Source organism: Trifolium pratense, linkage group LG6 (genome assembly GCF_020283565.1).
Source record: "Trifolium pratense cultivar HEN17-A07 linkage group LG6, ARS_RC_1.1, whole genome shotgun sequence".
Lineage (NCBI taxonomy): Eukaryota > Viridiplantae > Streptophyta > Magnoliopsida > Fabales > Fabaceae > Trifolium > Trifolium pratense.
In genome coordinates, this window is record NC_060064.1 from 27,075,647 (window position 1) to 27,095,260 (window position 19,614).

Consider the following 19,614-nt stretch of genomic DNA (forward strand, 5'->3'; position numbering starts at 1 on the left):
TAAGCATATCTTAGTTGGTAGAGACATTGCATATTGTTGGATTATGCTTTTGAATTGATGCAAAAACAATTCACAACACATGTAAAAAGCAGGAATCGGAGTTCGAACTCTGATACTCTCACTATTTCAACTTAAAAAGTGAAATAAACTACTTGAAAAAAACAATTATCAGAGTCTTACTCTCATAGATGATTAGTATATTCTTTGAATATATTGTTGAAAATATTCAGATTTTATTTGAGATTATGAAAATTAATTATATTAACCAACTTTCTTAATAATTGTGAAATTAATTTTTTTATATTAATCAAAACCGAAGAAAGTATATCACCCTAAAAATTTACTATTTACCGACTCAATGCTCTATTAACTAATAGAGTCATTAATATTATCAAACAATTCAATTAATTTACTAACTAACTATTTGTTATTAATAGCTAATTTATTATCTTCTAACATATAAATTGTCCACTAATTCTTACCAATTTTTTTCCGCCACAGGTATCCGGTCCATTGGACCGCATAATTTGGTTATGGGTCAATTTTGACATCAAGTGATTACAGCCCCTCCCTTTCGCAGTTGTGGGGGATCGAACTGTAATCATCCCTATCAAATCAAATCTAGCGTCAATCACCAATAAACCAACTAACGATCGGTAATTCAACCTTAACTGACATTCATTAACCATTTTATCCAATTAAGTTTTAATATTATTGGTTTTCTATTGAGTAAATATATGCAATTTGATACCCAACATATATATTAACTATTTTGCTTTCCTATCTATGTTCCATAACCATTGTTTAAAAAAATAATCATGAAAGGGTAAATTTGTTAACCATATAATAATCTCATTCTAGAAGTAGAAACCAAGTTACAAATTTAATCTTTTTCTATTTAAATATTTGATGTGCATGCATTATTATCATTTTAAATAAGAAAAACAACTAAAATTAACCTATGGCTCATGTGAAACTTGTAGGATAAGACCAAAGAAAGAATATAACTTTTTTTTTCCTTCTCTCTCACTTATTTTGAAGTGAATAACTTGGCCATCAATTATGCTCATATCAATGAAGTAAGATCTTTTCTTATATAAAAAAACAAACTCTAGAGAGAGAGAGAGAGAGAGAGAGAGAGAGAAGAGAGAGAGAGAGAGATTATGTCATGTAAAACAGAGTGTTTTTTCACTGATATTCATTGTTTCTCTATTCTATGAACAAATTTGAGCATTTTATTTTTCTGGGTTTTGTTCAAAATTGAATCTTTTTTACTCTAGTTCATTATTGGATCAAGAACATGGCAAAACCAGGGGTGTTAGATTCTGATCCAGAGATTATGGTGAAGAAAGCCTTAGAGTTAAAGAAGGAGTTGAAAAAGCTTGTGAAGTCCATTGTTGATGATGAAGATATAAGCATTGAAGCTATTGAGAAAGCTAAAGAAATTCTTTGTGTTCTTAAGGATTTGAAGCTAAGAAAGAAATCTCAATCTTCAATGTCTTTTAAGATAAACAAGAATGTTAATTTTTCCAGATGAATTCAAATGTCCACTTTCTAATGAATTGATGAGAGATCCTGTCATTGTTGCTTCTGGTCAGGTTAGTGTCACAAATTTGGTGTCTTAGTTCTATAATTTTAATATTATTTTTCTGATTTTTTGGTTATTAATTTTATTATTTACTGAGAAAATACTGGAAACAGAATTTATTTATTTATTTATTTTTAATTTTTTGACATTGGCATTGTTACTTGTTTGATTTGTTAACCTTTGTATATAAATATCTAGGAACTGTTATAAAAAAGTTAAGGAATTATACTACACTTGGAAAAAAGTGATAAAATGTTCCTAACAGAAGTAGTTTTTTTTTTTTTAATTTATTTTTATTTTTATTTTGATTAGATTAAATTTAACTGAAGGGAAAAATATATAAGATATTATTGATTCTGGTTTTGGCTTTTTGTTTATCTTTTTTGCTGGAATATTTTTTACTTTATTCTATATGTTATTGTTAGGTGACCATAAATGTGGTAAAGATAGAAATGGAATATATTCAGTTCTTTCCTCATCAAGAACCTTAGAAATGTGTATTTCTATTATATACAATGATGTTAATATTTTAGTCCTTATTAATTTTTTGATTATTTGGAATTTTACCTTTCTCTTTTTTATTTGAAATAGATATATCATGTTTAACATTTTGTTGTTCAATGTTCTTTCAATCTTAAGCATTTATTTGTATTTCTAAAATGAAAACAAAATTTGTGAGTAATTTGATGATTAATATGTGTGTTTGTAGATGGAAAGAGAAAGAGTGGAAAATAAAAAAAAAATATATAATATATTCTTTGTTCTTGAGACACTCTTGAGTGAGTGGTGATGATTGTTTCTTTGTGTAAAACTTTTGACTGATTTTCTCAAAAGGGAATAATTAAATTTTATTTTTTTAACTCTTTTTTATCTTTTTCCAAATTTTAACATTGATGCCTTCCCCACCCAAACTACTTTTTCTTTTCTATGTCTTACTCTTTTTTCTTTGCATTGATCCTTCAAGATTTGTGTTGATTGATTCAATAATTACTTAAACAAATTGGAGATTTTTTTCTTGTCTATTTACGAAATGTGTTTAATTTGATACACTATCAATAAATCACAGCGATTTATATGCGTGACTTTAGAAGTAGTTATGAATAAAGTCAAACTGTTTTCATGATCTGACATCTATACATTAACGATGTATACGAGTTAAATCTTTATATTATTTATATTTTTGTTGGTTTGAATTATGCAGACATATGACAGACCTTTCATTCAAAAATGGATTAATGCTGGAAATAGAACATGCCCTCAAACTCATCAAGTTCTCTCACACACACTCCTTACTCCAAATCATCTTATAAGAGAAATGATAGAAAAATGGTCTAAAAATCATGGACTTGAATCTTGCAATGTTATTAGTTTATATTAATGATGAAGGTGCTAAAGAAGCCGATCAGAATCACTTTTTATGTTTACTTGAGAAAATGTCATCGACACTTGGTGATAAAAAAGAAGCTGCAAAACAACTTAGATTGTTGACAAAGAAGCATCCTTGTTTTCGAGTACTTTTTTGCGATTTCGAAAATGCAATTCCTCAATTGCTTAAGCCAATTTGTGAAGGAGATAGTATTAACCATGATCTTCAAGAAGATGTGATCACAACACTTCTCAATATCTCAATTCATGACAACAATAAGAAACTAGTAGCTGAAACTCCAATGGTAATTCCAATCCTTATGAAGGCATTAAGATGTGGAACAATCGAAACACGAGCCAATGCTGCAGCAACCCTTTTCACGTTATCAGCACTAGACTCAAACCCAAAGAGCTTATAGGAAAATCAAATGCCTTGAAACCGCTTATCGACCTATTGGAAGAAGGGAATCCCTTAGTCATGAAAGATGTTGCTTCAGCAATTTTCACTCTATGTATGATGCACGACAACAAAGCAAGAGCAGTGAAAGACGGCGCAGTTAGAGTCATTATGACGAAGATGAAAAACCGAGTTCACGTAGATGAATTGCTAGCTATCCTTGCATTACTTTCGACTCATCAGAAGGCTGTTCTTGAAATGGCCGAGCTCGGAGCTGTTCCTTGCTTGCTAAGCATCATGCGAGAGAGCTCGTGCGAACGCAATAAGGAGAATTGCGTAGCGGTCCTTCAAACTATATGTCTTTATGATAGATCCAAGTTGAGGGAAATAAAGGAAGAGGAGAATAGTTACAGAACAATATCTGAACTTGCAAAGAGTGGAACTTCAAGGGCTAAGAGGAAAGCTAGTGGAATTCTTGAGAGGTTGCATAGGGTTGTTAATATCACACACACTGCATAATGTCCCTTAATTCAAGGTATATTATTCATGTGTCCCTTTAAGTTATCGAAGGTAAAAATCTATAAGCAATTATGTTTCATAAACAATAGTGTATATTCTTTTCTCTCAATGAAGTTATTCTCTTTTGTTAATTTAGTTGGTTACTGAATAAAGTGAAGCTATATGTGCTCTTATCCTTTGAATTGTTAAAAAAATTCTATGAAGTTCTCTATGTATAAATTAAATATTTCATTTACATTTATATGACATCTTCACTTTTACTTTCTTTATGTAATGGACAAGAATATTAAGATAGAAAGTAACATGCACCTCCCTAAGACCCTAACTAATACCAACTTGTACAAAACATGAGGCACAAATACTTCTTGGATTAGGCGTGTTCTGGTGTCAGACATGTGTCGATGTTCGACACCAATATGACACCGATACTTATAAATTACATTGAATTATGTCATTTTTTCAAATTATTATCGATGTCGACGTGTTAGTGTCGTGTTCGGTGTCCGTGTTTGTGTCAGTGTTTTTTAGTGTACAAGTCTTTATCGCATTTCTTGCTAATGTTGGGGAGAAAACATTTCGCTCGAAAATTTGCTTCATAATTTCACGAGTGACAATTGACAAAACTCTCGATCAAAAGTTTTTAACACTACTCCATTTTTATGACTAAAAAATTGAAGTTTGAGACATCTGATTAAGCTGAAAGAAACATATAGCATCTCATCCCAAGGCTTTAGTTCTTTGAATTTTTTTTGGTTTTCACCACCAGTTTAATCTGGTTCGGGGGTCGGTTCTCGCATCAAGTGGTTCCAGCCCCCTCCCGATCGCAGTTGTGGGAGATCAAACCGTGATTTTCTCTACCAAGTTCAGCGTCAATCACCACTGAACCAACTAACGATCGGTTATTTCCTTGAAATTTAGTTTGATAGAAAAATGTGTTCACCTATTTCTATGAGTATATGTCAACGACATAACAATCAATGAAATGACATTTCCAAAGCTATTGAACATAACAAGGATAATCTCTCACTAAACCACCATTGTTCAATGGTGAGGACTATGAGTATCAGAAAATCATAAAAGAAGTTGTTCAAAGAAGAAAAAAGCATTGATCTATTAAAAGTAATTAAAAATGGAAACTTCACACCAATAGAGAATGTGATTATTTCATTAGAAAATTGAATAGTTTATCTAAAGTCAAACTTTATTTAATGTGCACTCTATCTAATTAAGTTTGAGTTTGAAAAAAATTCATAGTTGTACAATTGGCAAAGATAAATTGGACACTGTATGTTGCTCATCAAGGAGAAAATCAAGCGAAGTAATCAAAAGCCAACATTCTAGTTTAGCAATATGAAGTTATGAACTACACAAAAAAATAGTCACCATAAAATTATTGAAAAATCATTGGAAGAGCATACAGCTATATATCAAGATCATGTTTAAAAAATCTTTAGTATTCTCAAATGATTGAAACCAAAGGTAAAAGTCATTCAAGGACTTCTTGGATTTCTTAAAATTCATAAGCTTGAGTTAAAATTAGTCTAGTAGTTGGCCTAAAGAGTGAAAATTAGTGCAGATGCTCTGGTTGCTCTTAAGCCTAAAGTAGATGCTACGTGACCCTAAATTTTCAGTTTTTAATTTTAGTCCTTACTTTTATTCAAAAATTCGCGCATCACGTTTCAAATGACTTTTAAAACATATCATAAGACTTAAAAAGAGATAAAAGAAAAAGTGGAATATATAAGAGGGGAACAAACCAAACTCTCAAGAAAAACTACCAAAATCTATAATAAGGAAGATTAAGTCTATTACTAGTAAGATCATTCCTAATACAACCATGGGCAATAGACCACCAAGTAAGTTCAATAAATGACAACTCTAGAATAACTAACTGGACAATGAGTACCTTCTCTAAATATATGCAAAATAATAGCGATGATAGAGATGTAATACTAGTATATTATTATAAACAAGTAAAATAAGATATCATAAACCTCTTACTAGTCTTGTGATGTATATTTGTGACGGCATCAGTTATTATACATAAGAAATAAACTTATGTATGATGCATAAACAAATCTCCATCATCAAATTGAATCTAACAAATCTCCAAACGCACCATTTCTCACCCCCAAATCAACAACAGTAACCCCTGAACGTCATCAGATTGTTTCGTAATTAGTTTTAAACTAAAATCATGCAAAAAATCATTTTTGCTGTGGAATGGTTTCACATTAGATGTACTTAATCATGTCAAAACTATTTTTATTGTAGAATGGATTCAGAGGGTTGTAATCCAAAACCATTTTGCTGCAGAATGGTTTTGTGTGTTATTTATGCATGGTGCATAAGGAATTCGCTTATGCACCATAACTGCTCTCATTTGTGACATCAGAGTTTGATTTTCTTTAAGTCTTAAGTTTGAATCATTTGAAGCCGATTTTTGTGTTGGATTAGTTCATACAAATTTTTGTTCCGACTTCAATTGGGTCTTTGTTAGTGGACTATGAAATTGATTCCCTCGAGTGGTTGGTCCTAGAATTGAACATCGAGTTTAAAAAAGAAATAAGAATATGTTAAGGCTTTATTATATTAGGCAATTTTTTTACCTCAAACCGTCACAAACTCGCAATTTTCACCCTTTAATTTTCATGATAGCACTTTGAGATTTACTTTTGCCACCAGACCCTATTTCTCGCGCTTCCTAAATTACCAAAATACCTTCGTCCGCTACTTAAGTAGCGGATTCTACATTTAAAATCTTGAAAATTTTATGGTAGGATTATGTTTTTTCTCAAAAAATCTCACTTTTATAACATCAACCTATTAAGTAGCGGACGTTATAAATTGTGAAATTTATAACGAAATTTATAACGTCCGCTACTTAAGTAGAGGACTGTTAAAATCTTGAATTTTCATGTTAGTTGTTCTTCCACAAATATCCTATTTTTATAACGTGTCTAAGTAACAGAAAATAGAAAATTGAAAACCCATGAGAGCGTGCGAGAAACTGGTAGAATGACACAGGTAAATCTCTAGCACACGCCCACAACCACGTCATCATTCTGTTTCCCTTTTCTTGGCCATGGAAAAACTATATATATTTCGATGGGCAAGTCAAACTCAAAGTTGTGTTGTTCAGCTTCTATGGATTGAGAAGCCAGAAAAACTATTTATCCCATAGATAGTTTTGTGTATTGAATAGCAAGAGTAATAAAATATAGTACATTATTTCACCAAGCTTCGATTCTTATATGAAATTCGTCCATAACACTCAGTATCTATGACTTTCACATTATGTTCCCTTCGTATATGCCTTCTAAATTCACTATTCAATGCCAAAAACTGCACAATTTTCATGCAGATTCATCTCTTCACTGGCTTTTGTTCCAAACCCATTCGTGTTATTGCGTGATTACAAGCTTTCAGGGCAATACAACGTTCGGAAGACAAAAAATTTGCATGCCCATTTGCTTAAAATTCATGATTTACAATCTGATATCTTTTTCATGAACACTTTGATTGATGTCTATTGTAAATCTGCTGACATGGTTGTTGCTTACAAGCTGTTTGATACAATTCCTCTTCCAAATATTGTTTCTTGGAATGTCATGATATCTGGTTACAGTTCGTAATTCGATGTTTGAGAAGTCGTTGGAGATGTTTTGTAGGATGCGTTTTTTTGGTTTTGAGCCTGATGAGTTTAGTTATGGGAGTGTTCTTTCGGCTTGTGTTGCTTTGCAGGCTCCACTGTTTGGTATGCAAGTTTTTTCACTTGTCATGAAAAATGGTTTTTTTTTCGAGTGGTTATGTTCAGACTCAGATGGTGGATATGTTTTGCAAAAATTGTAGCTTTACGGAAGCACTAAGATTCTTTAATGATGCTTCATTTGATAATGTGGCAAGTTGGAATGCTATTATTTCTTTGGCAGTAAAAAATGGAGAAAACCAGGTTGCTTTGAATCTGTTTCATGAAATGTGTCGTGCATCTTTAATGCCAAATAGTTACTCATTTCCAAGCATCTTAACAGCTTGTTGTGCGCTTAAAGAGATGAAAATTGGGAAAGGAGTTCATGGATTGACGATTAAAATGTGGTGCGGCAGATCTCTTTGTGGAGACTGCTATCGTCGATTTCTATGCAAAATTTGGATGTATGAGCGAAGCTTATAGACAATTCTCCCAAATGCAAGTCCGAAATGTGGTCTCTTGGACTGCTATGATTTCTGGGTTTGTGAAAGAGGATGATACTACTTTTGCACTAAAGCTTTTCAAAGATTTGAGAAAAATAGGGCAGGAGATAAATACATATACCGTTACCAGTGTACTTTCTGCATTGTGCTAAACCTGGGATGATCGCGGAGGCTGGAGAACTTCACTCCTTGGTATTAAAATTAGGGTTAATTTTGGATTCCAAGGTTGGGGCTGCTTTAGTCAACATGTATGCAAAAACAGGAGAAATTGGATTATCCGAGTTGGCCTTCAGCGAGATGAAAAATACGAAGGATCCAGGTATATGGGCGTCCATGTTGTCTTCTTTGGTTCAGAACCAGGACCAAAATTCTGGAAAGGCACTTGAGTTATTCACTGTAATGTTAAGAGAAGGAGTGAAACCTGATGAGTATTGTATTTGTAGGTTTGTTAAGTATTATGAGCTGCTTAAGTGTAGGGTCACAGGTGCATGGTTACATTGTGAAATCCGGGTTAGTCACCAATGCTTCGGTAGGTTGTTCGCTTTTTACAATGTACTCGAAATGTGGTTGTTTAGAGGAATCTTATAAAGTTTTTCGCCAAGTTCTTGTCAAAGATAATATCTCGTGGGCATCCATGATTTCTGGTTTTGCAGAGCATGGACATCCAGATCAAGCTCTTCGACTATTTAAAGAAATGCTATATCAAGAAATTGTCCCGGATCACATTACATTAGTCTCAATTCTAACTGCATGTGCTGATCTCCGTTTCTTGCATAGAGGTAGAGAAATTCATGGTTATGCTTTTTGTTTAGGATTAGGAATAAACACAGTTGTTGGTGGTGTGCACTCGTGAACATGTATTCTAAGTGTGGGAAACTTGAGTTTGGCAAGAAAGGTGTTTGATATGCTTCACCATAAGGATGCATTTGCTTGTTCTTCATTGGTCTCCGGATATGCCCAAAAGGGTTTAATTGAAGAGTCATTTTTGTTATTACATGATATGCTTCGAAATGATGTAACAGTTGACGCCCTTCACAATTTCATCCATTTCTTGGAGCTGCTTCACTTTTGTGTCAATCAGACACTGGAACTCAATTACATGCCTACATTGAAAAGTTGGGGTTACAAGCCAACGTATCGGTTGGAAGTTCAATAGTGACTATGTACTCAAAATGCGGAAGTATTGAAGATTGCCGTAAAGCATTTGACGATGTTGAGAAGCCTGACCTTATTGGTTGGACATCCATCATAGTGAGCTATGCTCAACACGGTAAAGGTGCAGATGCCTTAGCTGCATATGAACTTATGAAAAGAGAAGGAATCCAACCTGATGCAGTAACTTTTGTTGGGATTCTATCAGCTTGTAGCCATAGTGGACTGGTTGAAGAAGCTTTCTTCTATCTTGATTCAATGTTTCAAGACTACAACATCACACCGAGTCTTCGTCATTATGCTTGTATTGTTGATCTTCTTGGTCGATCAGGTAGACTAAGAGAAGCTGAAAGCTTCATATAACAAAATGACTGTTGAGCCTGATGCTTTAATATGGGGAACTTTGCTTGCTTCTTGTAAGGTCCACGGAGATTTCGAGCTCGGGAAGTTAGCAGCCGAAAAAGTAATGGAATTGGAACCAAGTGACGTTGGTGCTTATGTGTCCTTTTCAAACATTTGTGCGGATGGAGGACATTGGGAAGAAGTTACAAAGATTAGAAGTTCATTGAACAACACTGGGATGAAGAAAGAACGTGGTTGGAGCGTTGTGTGAAAAGTGATGATGTCCTGATTGACAACGCTTAATACGTGTTAATTTGATTTGATCTCTTGTCCTGAACATAGGATTGGTACATGTAGAATCTACCCCCCCCCCCCCCCCCCCCCCCACCCCTAATTTTCGGAGTTTAGGATGAGACTAACTCATTGTTTATTGATCCCCTTGCCGAAAAACAATGGAAATAAAACTTCTCTCCTGTTCATCATGTAATATCTAAACAATGTATGATAATTTTAGTTGAGCCCTCTCTCTACAAAACATATGTCATATGAATCCTTAACATTGATGTCTCTTGATTATATAAATATGCAATTCACAATGATACATCGACAACGTTCCTCAATCAAAGCCGTCGTTTGCAAGTTGAAATTTTAATTAGTTGTATAGTATTCTGCTATTTTGATTTAGTACAGGTTAGAAACTTAGAAGAGATGATTATCCATGAATCTCTTTGAAACCAATATGCACATTCCCAGCTTACACTATCCCAATGAATACAGCTCCACGGCTCCACCAGATTATGATACTCTTATGGACCCGGATATAAATAATAAAAAAAAAAGCGATTTTGATATATATAAATATTTTAAGATTTTTAAAAACATGTTTTTACTCTAATTTCGTTTCTTTTTGTCTTTGTCATGCTTTGCTGTACTATAGAAAATGTTTTTCTGTTAGTTCATATTTGGAAGATGAGTCTGTTGAACAATTTGAGACATTGAGAGTTATATGTTATGATCTCAAATAACACAAGGATATTAAATTACTTTTTTGAGGGAGAGTGATCACTATAGTAGCTTGTTATTGGGCTTCTCGTGTGTCACCAATGCGTTGTACTATTGCATTGGCTAGGCGCACCCCACACACACAAAAAAAATACACACAGGCTGTTAATAATTGAATTTAAGGGACACATGACATGTAAATGTGATCCACAAATGAAGAAGTTGAGGAGAGGAAAGGCTAACAGAAAATATTCCTCATTATGCTATAAGAGGCAAAGCAAGTGATTGGCAAAGGTGTCAACAATTTGATGAAACTATCTTCTCTCTGCTGTCCTTGTTGTACTAAGCTTGCTGCTAGTACTCAGTATTTCTTCTTGTACTTAGTTTACTTTCCCCTACATCGGCTACATCATTCATAATGAATTGATTGCATCCGTCAATAGATTGCATTATTGTAAATGTGTTTTTTTTGCTAATTGAATGTCTATGATAAAATAAGGAAATAGACGTTTTAGACCGTCTGAACTAAATCAACGAACGAGATCATTGTACTGTATAAAATTTATAGTGTAATTTGGACTGTCCAGTCTAAAATTAATAGCAGTGATTCATATCGGTGAAAAACTGTGGGATTTTGCTACAGCAGATAATCCTCATCCATAAATGTACATCAAATGGAGGGTAATAAATGGTGCAAACTGAAACTCAAAATAACCACATTTTTTAGTTTTTCTTATGTTCCTTCCACCAAAAGTAATCTTGTGAAATATTAAGCAGAAATCTTATAAGACACACACTTCTTTGAAAATGAAAATTTGGATATTCTTATATCACAATTTTGAGCAAAGAAACACCAATCTAATCATTACATAAATAAACAAGACATATCAACAAATAATTGACTGTTGTATGCACAAAATATTTGCAACAATAATACACATTCAACAAATGAGTAGCTGAGGTTTCTATGGTCCAAATTAAAAGGTTAAGAAAGCTCTAACCACTCATTTATTGAGTTTGAGGGTATTGTTAAATTATAATGAGCATGTAACATTCCTCTAAATGAAAATATTAAGTTACAACAGATCAATAATCACATTAACTTTTACTTGAACAAAAATCTTCATTCTTACTTTCTTGGCAAATGTCTGATACCATCAACTGTTCTTGAATAGAAGTTGCAAGCTGAGAAACTTTCTCGTCGTCTAAATTAAGGGGATGCCTTAGCAAACTCTAAATAAACAAGGGATTTTATCATCAATTAGTACTCACATTGCATCTATAGCATAATATAACAAAAAGGAACTCCATAAGTAACTATCAATTATGGTTGGACCTTTTTTGTTTACATGAGATGGAAATGAAACATTACCTCGGAATTCCACAAGCAATCGAATGCTTTACGTGGAATTATGTGCATATGAGTCTGAAATGAAACATGGTTTATAGTAAAATAAATCAAATTTCACAATTTGTGGAGTAAATGTATGATTCTACAAAATTACTAATAGCAATAACAGTAGAGAAAATACAAAATCTTACATGAAATATTACTTGGCCAGCAGCTGCTCCATTATTAATCAACAGGTTGAATGAATCTACAGAATTCCAAACATCCAATGAAACACTATGGTGTAAGATATAAAAAAATGACAATACACAGCGTTATTATAATTTTCTTCAAACAAGTAATATTGACAATATTTCAACAAAAAAAAAAAAGCAGTAACAACAAAAGTTTGATACACTGCATGAAAATGGTTAAACTAATGTTTTAAAAACCAATCAGAACCAGACGGTTAAACTGTGAGCCGGCACTTATATGGTTCAATTATTTGAGCGCCTTCAATCTAGTTTGAGTAATTTAAATTTTAAAGCTGTTGAACCTGTTGAAACATGATTTGGAGGTCCGCTGGTTCAGTATTCGAAACATCGGATTAAACTAAGAATGACCAAACAAACCACACAAGAATCTAGTTGTGTTATGTACAGAAGTTAATAACTTTTCCTCATTGTTGCCAGAAAAGTTGTTGCGAGGTATCTATCGATATCTACCAACAGAGTGCGCAAAATGAGGGATTTCTATTCAAATATTTAAGTCTAAGCCATATATAAGAGCAAAACAAAGCAAAACTCAGATGATTTATGAGTAACGAACTACATACTGCAGCCAGTAGCCTTCATGATTGCATTGCTGATAAAGGGCACTTTGGAACACATTGCAGCTATCACCTGCATCATAGGTCGGTCAATCAGCCTAGGTAAATAAACAGGACCAGTGTCTCCATTTACAAATATATTAAATTTAAATTGGTTAAAAACACAAGCACGCCATTTTGGAAATCTTTCTGTTTTACACTTCATTGAGCAACAAATTTATCAGAGTTTCCAAGCTTGAAGATTTTGAAAGAATGAAGTAAAATAGGAGGTTATGACTTTTGACTTAATTTAAATTGTTTTACTTTAGACAAAATCTAACACAAAAACCATTGGTAAAAGAATTTTCCTTATGGAGAAAGGATTGAGTCAGTCTAGTCGGTAAAAAAAGTGAGGAGAAAAAAAGGTTCAAGCTCTTTGTACCTATTGAAAATTACTTACTGATGGAGGAGTAGCATCCAATGAAGGGAAATGAGATTTTGGGATAATGAGAGAGTGCCTGGTAAACAAAATATAGATGTGAGAAGTAGATAGATAAACAATGGCATGCAGAATAGTTGAAAAAGTAAATTGAAATTGGATCGTAAACTTGTTGGCAATATTATTGTGTCAGACAATATGCCATTGACAAACTAGGAAACTATCCAACATTCAACTAAAGGGGATTGTGCAAATTTGAAATCATTCTAACTCTCTCTGGCTAACATTATTCTCATGCTAATTTTTTGTTATGTAGAAACTCAATCAAGATACAATGGTTACATCAAATAATTTCTCTCTCTAAAGTTTTTCACCCTCGCTGCTCATTTTAACTTGACTTTTGTGTTGGTCATGGCGCAACAAAGAATTGTCACAGACAAGGACATAGGAAGAAAAATCAGAGGTATCAAATTTTAATTGATAGTTGATACAAGTATTTTGTATATTCAATGCCACAACTTAGATAGATAAAACAACAAATAATAATACTTGTTATTTACTCCATGTATGGCCAAATTTACATGACTCAAAATTTTGAAATTAATGGAATTGCACTGAGGACATATGATACCTTACCCATGACTCACAGGACTTGTGTCCAATATGCATAGGCACGTGTCATCTTCATAAAGCTGTTAGAATGACAAGTTAAAAAGAGTCAAGGAGAAGACCAAACTTGGTTAGTAATAAATAATAAGTACAACAACAGCAGTCAAGTAAAATTAGTAATGATTCATAACACCAAAGTTTATGTCAAGCGCAATGGTTGGAAATATAAACATGTTTTGAAGGATTTCAAAGAGCATGATTCACAATTTCAAATAGCTCCTTATGCTTAGGTATTAAAGCTAAGGACAGCTTAATGTTATTAATGCTAATGAAGTCTTCCCTAACATTTGCAAATGGCTGATTCCACGACTTGAATAGAACTAGTAAATGTATCAAATCCAACAACGGAAAAAACTAATTGGTTGTTTAGGGCTCACAAAACTTTTACTTTTATCAGTATTTTTCACTCTTTTATACTTTTTAACAAGGAAATTTCATTTGTTTTGTATTAACCCTCTGCTTCCCATGGAATCGAACTTGTTAAGTAGCGCACGGTAAGTAAATTTTGGCCAAGAATTGTTCCATCTAGGAATCGAACTTGAGTTCTCCCGAACGATTCGTCCTAGGGGGAGTTCATTAACCACTTGAATTCAATTACTTGGTTAGGAAATTCCATACCTAAATCCCGTTAATATGCACAAAATCTGTAAGCCCTCAACCAAGAGCATGATTCAATGACACTCCCTCTCTGTCAAATTGACTTATCAAACAAAATGCAGCTTCAAGATGAAACTCCAATTAAAATGACTCCCACCAACCATATTTGAACACTACTAATAACCAGTCCTAGATAAACACACAATATTACACGCTTTCCAATTTAGAAGCGGAACATTCAATTCCACCAAGGAAGGCATTTGCAATTGCTTATCATTTACTCCGTACAAGGTTTAGACATCAGGCTTCATTAATGCAATTAATTCCGGTTTTTGACAACCTAATGAGTGCATATATACTCACTTGCTATAACTATTAATTAATGTATTAAGCATACATGAAACCCTTTCCTATCTTATCAAAACCCAATGAGTTGGGATAACTGGTTCACACACCTAAAATGGATTTTAACACTACCCAAGAGTGCTTAGATGGTGCGGGTTTCTTCTGGCTCAACCCAGATCCTGGGTTCTATCTCTGACTTGGTCATGCAGCAGCATTAAAACTCGGGAGAATTTCGCCACCCATTTGAGTCCACAAGACTCGACGGATTAATCTCTGCATTTGCGTGCAAAGGATAAGCAAAAAAAAAAAATGGATGATGACACTTCTAAAGTGAACAGTTCTCTTTAAACCGTCAAACATCATAACTTAATGATTGATAAACTTTATACAATATTTTAAAATAGAATTTAACTCTTGTAATCTAAAGTACTAAGTAACTTGCTTTAGAGTGTATCTCACATATGGATATTCCACATAAATCATAAGAAAGCATGAATTTTTATTGAGATAACAATTCTTGATTTTCTCGATTTTACACTTTATAGGAATCAAATTCATTAAAATTTAAAGTAATATTAACGTTTTTTTTTTTTAATGGCAAGTAGTATTAACGTTTGACTTTCTCGTTCTTGATCAATCAAGATATCTAGTATTAAAGATATCAATTAGCCCCAAATTAAAGAAAATCAAGGTATTCTACAAAGAAAAAACAACCTTAGTATTAAAACATTACTCTTTGTTTATAGGATCAAATTAATTAATGTCAAAATTCAAAATTTCTAAAAACAAAGAAAAAACAAACAGGTTTTTAAGCTTAACCAAAAATAAATCATGAAAATAGAAAGAAAAAAAACCTTGAGAGCAGGTGATTGACCACGAATGATGTTGCAAAAGACACAATGATCATCCTGTTGCGTTTGTGAAGAAAGCAGCGAAGCAGAGATAGAGAAAGAGTGTGGATCCGAATTGAAGCGGGTCGGGTTAAGATGAGAGGACAAAATGGTAAACCTCCTAGTTGCTTCAATGGACATGTTTGTTTGTATAATAAAATCAGAAAGCACGGTTGTTAGTAGTAATAGTAATTGGAAGAAGATGCTTCGCCATGGAAGAGATTTTGTTTCTATTTGAAAACGCAAGCACGGGTTTTGGTTTGATTTTTTTGGGTTTTTTTTATTGAGTTTAATTCATATGCAATGACGTGTAAAATACGATCGGCCAATAAATAATTATCATTTTGTCATGTCATGTCAAGAAAGTGGGATAAAATGGGGTGATGTGATAGAAAACATGATTGGTATTGGTTGACAACGTAAAACTATTTTACACTGTCGGTTAATATCAATTAAATCATTTTTTATTTGGTTTTTATGTAATAATAATAAGGAGAATGTTAACATGTGCATATATGGCACATGTTAAGGTAGTAAAAATAGAAATTATGTTTTAGAATTTGTGCATTTTAACTTTTCAAGCATTAAATGTCTTGTATTATTAAATGTTAAATTTCTATATTAAGATACCTTATCATGTGCCCTATATGCACATGTTAACAAGACCCTAATAATAATAATATGTGTGTGTGCACATAACACAAGGATCGAATATAATTTATCTTATCCGTATTTGCAGCTTGCGTGGAGATGATAGATGTGTGGTATGGAAAGAAGTAGTCAAATGTCAAGTAAGCCATCAAAGTTAAAGTAGCGGAGTAGTCGCAAGTATTTCGACGTTTAAGTCAATAAAAGAGAAATTGATTGAGTGTAGCATTCCGACGTTTAAATATAGTTTTGATTTTTTAAAAAAAATAAATATTTTGACATTTAAATTTGAACTGTTTAATCTTAATCAACAATTTGGATCTTATTAACTACATGTGGTCATGATGAGATGATGAGTGCATCCATTCTAGATACCAATATGATAGCAAAGAGTGAGATTTAAGGATGGAACTTGCATATCTTGTAATGTTGGATAAGAAGACCTTTTACAGCGGGGATTATAGTTTGTTGGAGCATTGATGTGTGGTTGTTACGAGACGATGTTTATCGATGATGTGCTCCGACGTCATTGAATGTCGTAGAGGAGTTATAGTTTTGAAGAATTTGAGGGTAGTCGTTGCAGCTTGAATTGAGCTTGTTGGATATTTTTACATTTATGCCTTTAAACTTTCGGGATCAACTTTGTGCGACTAGTTTGAGATTCGGATAGATACATAATGAAAACTGTAATTTTAAAAAAGGAAAATTCTATGGTCCATTTATTAGTTGGACTGTTTTGGTACATTCATAATCTGGCCAATAAGATGCGGTGCTGATTAACTTTGAATTATATGGTACAAACAACATATATGATACTTACCATGTATCTTTACATCTATTAATATTTCAACTAAATCCCTAACATATTAAAAGTTATAAAATTACCCTAATATTTAAATTGTTTTTAATTTTAATTATGATTGTAAATCAATTAAAACAAAATTACAACTAAAATTAAATCAAAATTTAGCTATAATTATCAATCTACCAAATTCTTATCATAGCTGAATTTTTTCTTCATTTTCTTGGACAAAAGCTTTCCTTCTCCGAGTGCTGATGGGTTACTTATGATGTCTTGAAAGACACAACAGACATTTACATAGATGAATCTGATGTGATGATGAAGAAAGCTTGAATTTGATTAAGTGTTTACTTTATTGAAGGAAAGAAAATGAAAATGTTGGTGACTCTGACTTTTCACAACAAATAGCAGTAATTATGATTTTAATTCAACCAATTCCTCCTGAATTTGTTTGCTCACATCTCCATTATTGTTTCCACACCACAAACTCACAAGACCTATTTTCATATTCCCCCAAATTACAATCGACGTAGCAGCCCTATATCTCCCCGTTATGCAATTTAACTTTCATGTTTGTAAATGATTTTAAATTCAAATAAAAATTGTTTTTGATTTGTATTTTTCACTCGATGGAGGACTCATATGCAATATACAAAAGTTTATTAAAAAAAAGATTCACCATGGACTTGCGCTGATGTGAGAATTAAATTGAATTATATTGGTCAAAAAAATGGACTGCACCAAAACAGTCCAAATAGATACCGCACCATAGAAGCTCCCATTTGAGTAGATTTTATCCCAAAAGTATTACTATGCTATTTACTACTCAATTTTTTTTGAATTGGTTATTTACCGCTCAAATTCATCTCTCCTATACTAAATTTAGTGGCTTCAAATTCAAAAAATATTTCAAACAAAAATATAAATTATACTATGTATTTTAAATTTTCTAAAGATACTTACTTTAAAAATATAATTTAGGATATCTAATTATAAAATTAGAATTTTAGAATGTCTAAATCGCAATGATATCTAAAAATCAAACGAGTGATAATTGAATTAAAACCTACTTACACTTTTATCAACAGTAAATTCATATGGATTGTGTGTGTTCCACAAATTTTTCGACGAAAATTAATCAATATTAAACGACTTTATAGCATCCCACGACCTACTTATACTTCTAAAAACTTTGGACATGAAGTAATAAATACCACTAAAATATAAATACAAGGTTTTAAAAAACAAAATTCTCAAAATGCCCTACTTTTAAGTTGTAGTAGTGGTCGCGTCACTCGGGCCTTAAAAGTGTTCTCTTAAATTGAAATAGAGAAGTATTTATATTTTAGTGGTATTTATTACTTCATTTCCAAATAAAATAAATTTAGGATATCTATTTATAAAATTAGAATATTCAAATCAGATAATGATACATAAAATTTAAACGGGTGATAATCAAACTTAAATCTATTTATACTACCAATCATGAATTGTACCAAAATTATTATTTTTTTGACGAATTAAAATCACCCCTTATTATAAAAAGAAAAACAATAAATTGATACAGTGTTTATATGCTACTATTTATTTAACTAATTTGTATAGGCTTAATTGCAGTTTTGACCCCCCAAGTTTCACAATTGCTTGATTTTGGCCCCCCACGTTTCGATTGCTTGATTTTAACCCCCTAAGTTTCACAATTGCTTGATTTTAGCCCTCCAAGTTTCAATTGCTCGATTTTGGCCCCCCAAGTTTACCCCATTTTGCATTTGCTAGCCCCCGTTGAATATTTTGATTAAAAATTGATTATGTGGCATTTTAAAATTAAATAAGTATTTAAAAATAAATAAATAAATTACAAATTTTTTTAAAAAAAACTAAATTATAAAATATATTTTTTATTATATGTAGTTTATAAAATAATTTTGTTATATAAAAAAGTAAAAAAAACATTTTATGAACTATTTTTTAAAAACTTTGTAAACTTTTTTTTAAATAAAAAATAATTATTAAACCTTTTATTAAAAAAACAATAAAACAATTTTTAATACATTTTTGTAAAAGCAAATATTATTATTTTTTTATTTAAAACATATTTTTAATTTTTAAAAAATGTCACATAAGCAATTTTTAGTCAAAAAAGTCAATGGGAAGCTGACAAATGCAAAAGGGGGTAAACTTGAGGGGCCAAAATCGAGCAATTGAAACATGGAGGGCTAAAATCAAGCAATTGTGAAACTTAGGGGGTTAAAATCAAGCAATTGAAATGTGGGGGGCCAAAATCAAGCAATTGTGAAACTTGGGGGGCCAAACTAAAAGTAAAACAAAAGATAATTTGCTAAAATAAAAGACAAATAATAAAATCATTGTAAAAGAAAAACGTTTTCCATCATTAAATTTTCAACTTCTAATTCCGTGTTTTGAGCAAATGATTTGCTTATTTAGAAACGAAAACGTTTGAACGTACAAAATTAAAATCGCACGTAACCTTCCAACTCACAATAAGTTGTCTCAAGTTAAATCTTCTACT

At 32.2% G+C, this 19,614-nt stretch overlaps 1 protein-coding gene and 2 pseudogenes across 2 annotated transcripts; 2 read left to right on the forward strand and 1 right to left on the reverse strand.

The window, feature by feature from the left end:
- The first annotated feature begins 975 nt into the window (after window positions 1–975).
- On the forward strand, window positions 976–4,000 carry LOC123890816 (annotated as a pseudogene).
- Window positions 4,001–6,879: 2,879 nt separating this feature from the next.
- LOC123893252 lies at window positions 6,880–9,909 on the forward strand (annotated as a pseudogene).
- A 1,521-nt stretch (window positions 9,910–11,430) lies between these two features.
- LOC123892623 (adenylylsulfatase HINT3) lies at window positions 11,431–15,920 on the reverse strand. 2 transcript variants are annotated; one of them, XM_045942466.1, is made up of 7 exons: window positions 15,599–15,920; window positions 13,770–13,825; window positions 13,155–13,212; window positions 12,722–12,788; window positions 12,099–12,154; window positions 11,929–11,982; window positions 11,431–11,789 (listed from the first exon to the last, which is right to left on the reverse strand). In XM_045942466.1, exons 1-7 carry the CDS (start codon window positions 15,773–15,775, stop codon window positions 11,655–11,657), a joined length of 603 nt encoding a protein of 200 aa, XP_045798422.1. In that variant the 5' UTR covers window positions 15,776–15,920; the 3' UTR covers window positions 11,431–11,654. The 2 variants fall into 2 exon arrangements, with proteins under 2 accessions (XP_045798422.1, XP_045798423.1); XM_045942467.1 differs by lacking the exon at window positions 11,929–11,982.
- Window positions 15,921–19,614: the final 3,694 nt, after the last annotated feature.